Consider the following 2,885-nt stretch of genomic DNA (forward strand, 5'->3'; position numbering starts at 1 on the left):
CATGGAGCGGGATGGGTTTCTTTCTCCGCCCCAGGGAATTCAGACCCACAACTCCCCTTTCTGGGTAGCTGCTGCAGTACAGACAGGAGAAGCATCACTCCCTGAGCAGGAGATGCTTTGGCATTAAAGCCTTACTTGGGACACCTCATTTCCTTGCTCTGTGCCGCCTCCTAATCCACCAGTTATATTTCTTTAGGTAAATAAATTTGTATCCCTACTGGAAGGATGAAGAAACAGATGTAAATATTAACCAGAGGAAACTCAGGCAGGCTAGAACAGGCTGCGGAGTGCAGCCATGTACACGAGCGTTACGTGGGTTTGCACCAGCTATGGACATGACAAGTCACTTGGTAGTGAATCCGTTGGAAATTAGCCCAGTAATCCATCACCCCTCCAGCCTCCCACAAGGAAATCAAGCTCCTCTTGCTCACAGCACTTGCAGGGGGCTGTCTGTACTCCCTGCAGACCCATGCGTCTGCACAAAGCCTCACTGGGGTTTTTCTCCTGCTCATTGCTCTGATGTGTGTGGGGGGGAATAGCAGCTGGGAGCACCTGCAACTCGATGCCTCATGGTCAGTGATGATGTGGGATTGATGGCACCGTTTCCCATCTGCCCTGCATACAAGGTGCTCTGACCAAGTGTCCCCAGTGGGCTATTTCCCTTGCCAGGTCCCTAAAGCTGATGTTCTTCCACAGAGAAACACAGCAATATCGGCTAAAGGCTTCCGGTGGCAGAGTCTGGAAGAGACTCCCCTAAGGGCCAACTCAAAATATCCCTTCTCTGTCACATCTCCTTTGTATTTTTCTCCTCTTAGCTCTCAGGACCTCTGTCTTTAGATTCCTGGCAATCTCCTTCCCAATTATTTCCCCCACTTGTGCCCCCCTGCTGTGCTCCCAGCCTGCTGGAGAGCCATTTAGAAATCCTTTGCCTGGGCTGCTCTCAGTTCTCACGGCATTTCAGCTCCCTTGCTCAATGCCTTGGCTTGACTGCTTCCTCGCCTGCCCCTTAGGCGCCGAGACAAGCTGTGCAGTCACTGGAAAGTCCCCTTGGCCAGGCAAGCTTGGCTTAGATTGGAGCAGTTGCATGAATGTCTTGGTTTCTAAAAGTTATGCTTGATGATTTAGAAAGTGATTTAGAAAGTGAATTAGGATGAGTGAAAATGGGTGGGACCAAAGGCTTCATTTCCCCCTGTCCTGGTTTCAGCTAGAGCTAGTGAACCCGCAGCCAGCTGAGAGCAGAAAGGCCCGTCTACAACACCTGGGAGCGCAAACTTCGTTGCAGCACAACGAAGAGGTCTTTGAGGCCTCTTAACACAAGTTAAGCTGATGATATCAGAACTTTATCAGCCGATACCGGAGCTTTAGCATCCTCATGATGAAAGAATCAGTCTTTCTTCATCATGGAAACAGCCTGGAAAAACCACCTCTAGCAGAATGAATTCTGTCCTGTCTGAAGAGGTTGATAACAGACCATGATGGCAGATTTATGAATACCTAAGAGTAAATCAAAGTCCTGAAAAATTCAAATGTTTTGATAGAAGGAAAAATGTCTCATTGGTGTTGTCCAGCTGACTTCGCTGGTGCTTCACCATGGGTGAGGTTTCCCTCCACTGCTTTGCCTGGGATGCTGGAAACCCCTAAATACCCTTTTCTTTTGGTTGCCATTGTACTAAAATAAACAGCTTGAGAAATATATCATTGCTCACCGTGAAGAACTCCCAGGATGCTGGAAGTGTCACTTTGGGTTAAGGAGGATTTGTACCAATTTTAGGCTTGATGCATTTTGGAGGGACCATAATGTCATGCACTGCAAAATGAGGTCTACTTGGTGAGACAGGGAAAGGGCAAAGGCTCTCAGCTGCCGCAGTGGTCCTGCACATACCCCTTATAGTTAGGAAATAACATGACCAAGATCCTCTTACCTGTGCTTTTGTTCTTAATTTATTTAAAAAAATATTCGTGCAGTTCCTTGTCACAGCTGCCAAAATCTGCCGCAGTTCCTCAGTGTAGACTTTAAACACTGTTTCTAACCCTGACCTAGAGAGAGAGAGACACCACCAGTGGTTTAATGTTAAAATGTGAACTTTTACACTGCCTTAAGCATTTTAGCCAGATTGGCACCTTGGGCATTATTTTAAAATAAATTTCCATATCCAGTAATTCCTCTTGGAAACACTTAACGGGTCAAAATAATGTCTCTTTTTGCACAATCCTATACACTGAAAATTAACCACAAGTGAGTAATTGTGCTTAAAACACCACTTATTTCCTCATCAGGTGGGACGGTTCAATCATGCGGAGCCGTTGCGTAGGCTGGTTACTTTTTCACTTGAGCAACACTTTTGCTAACCGATCTCCAGGTACCTGAGAGTGCGCTGAGGGGCTTATGGGGTAAGAGAGAAGCAAATAATAAAGCCAGAGAAGGGAAAGCTGCCGACCCTGCGTCCCCCGGAGCCCAGCTGACGCACTCAGCGCAGCGTCTGTCGGCAGCAGCGGGGACAGTGAACTACAGAAGTGGAAACTTGTGGAGTTTCCTAGGGACAGCGCGTCCTTCTGCGAGGTTTCACACTAACAAGGAAGAAAATGCAACTTCTGAGAGGTTAATGAAATCCCCAGCAGTATGCGTGTGCTCTGGGGGCACTGCGAGCTCCTGGCTTTCTTCTCACATGCCATCCCCACCCCGCTGTAACACGCTCCGGGGTGGGAAACTGAGGCAGCACCACCAAAATGCCTGTGGTCCCCGAGCATGCCCGGACATGCCACGTCCACTGCTGTGACCACAGAGCACGGCGGGTTCCTGCTGCTGCTTGGTAGCGAGTTTGTATGCCTGAGGCTGCCCCGGCAAGACTACAAAACACGTAAGAGCAAGCCGCTCACCCCAGGCT

At 48.7% G+C, this 2,885-nt stretch overlaps 1 protein-coding gene across 1 annotated transcript in view; it reads right to left on the reverse strand.

Annotated features, from left to right (window-relative positions):
* EXOC3L4 (exocyst complex component 3-like 4) overlaps positions 1–2,885 on the reverse strand; it is a gene marked incomplete at its 3' end in the record, with an annotated part of 18,471 nt that overhangs the window by 2,137 nt on the left and 13,449 nt on the right. Inside the window, exon 7 of the mRNA XM_010288414.1 lies at positions 1,923–2,037. Coding sequence (XP_010286716.1) covers positions 1,923–2,037 — 115 coding nt within the window. The remainder of the gene's footprint in view (positions 1–1,922; positions 2,038–2,885) is intronic.

The sequence above is a fragment of the Phaethon lepturus genome, unplaced genomic scaffold (genome assembly GCF_000687285.1).
Source record: "Phaethon lepturus isolate BGI_N335 unplaced genomic scaffold, ASM68728v1 scaffold20660, whole genome shotgun sequence".
Classification (NCBI taxonomy): Eukaryota; Metazoa; Chordata; class Aves; order Phaethontiformes; family Phaethontidae; genus Phaethon; species Phaethon lepturus.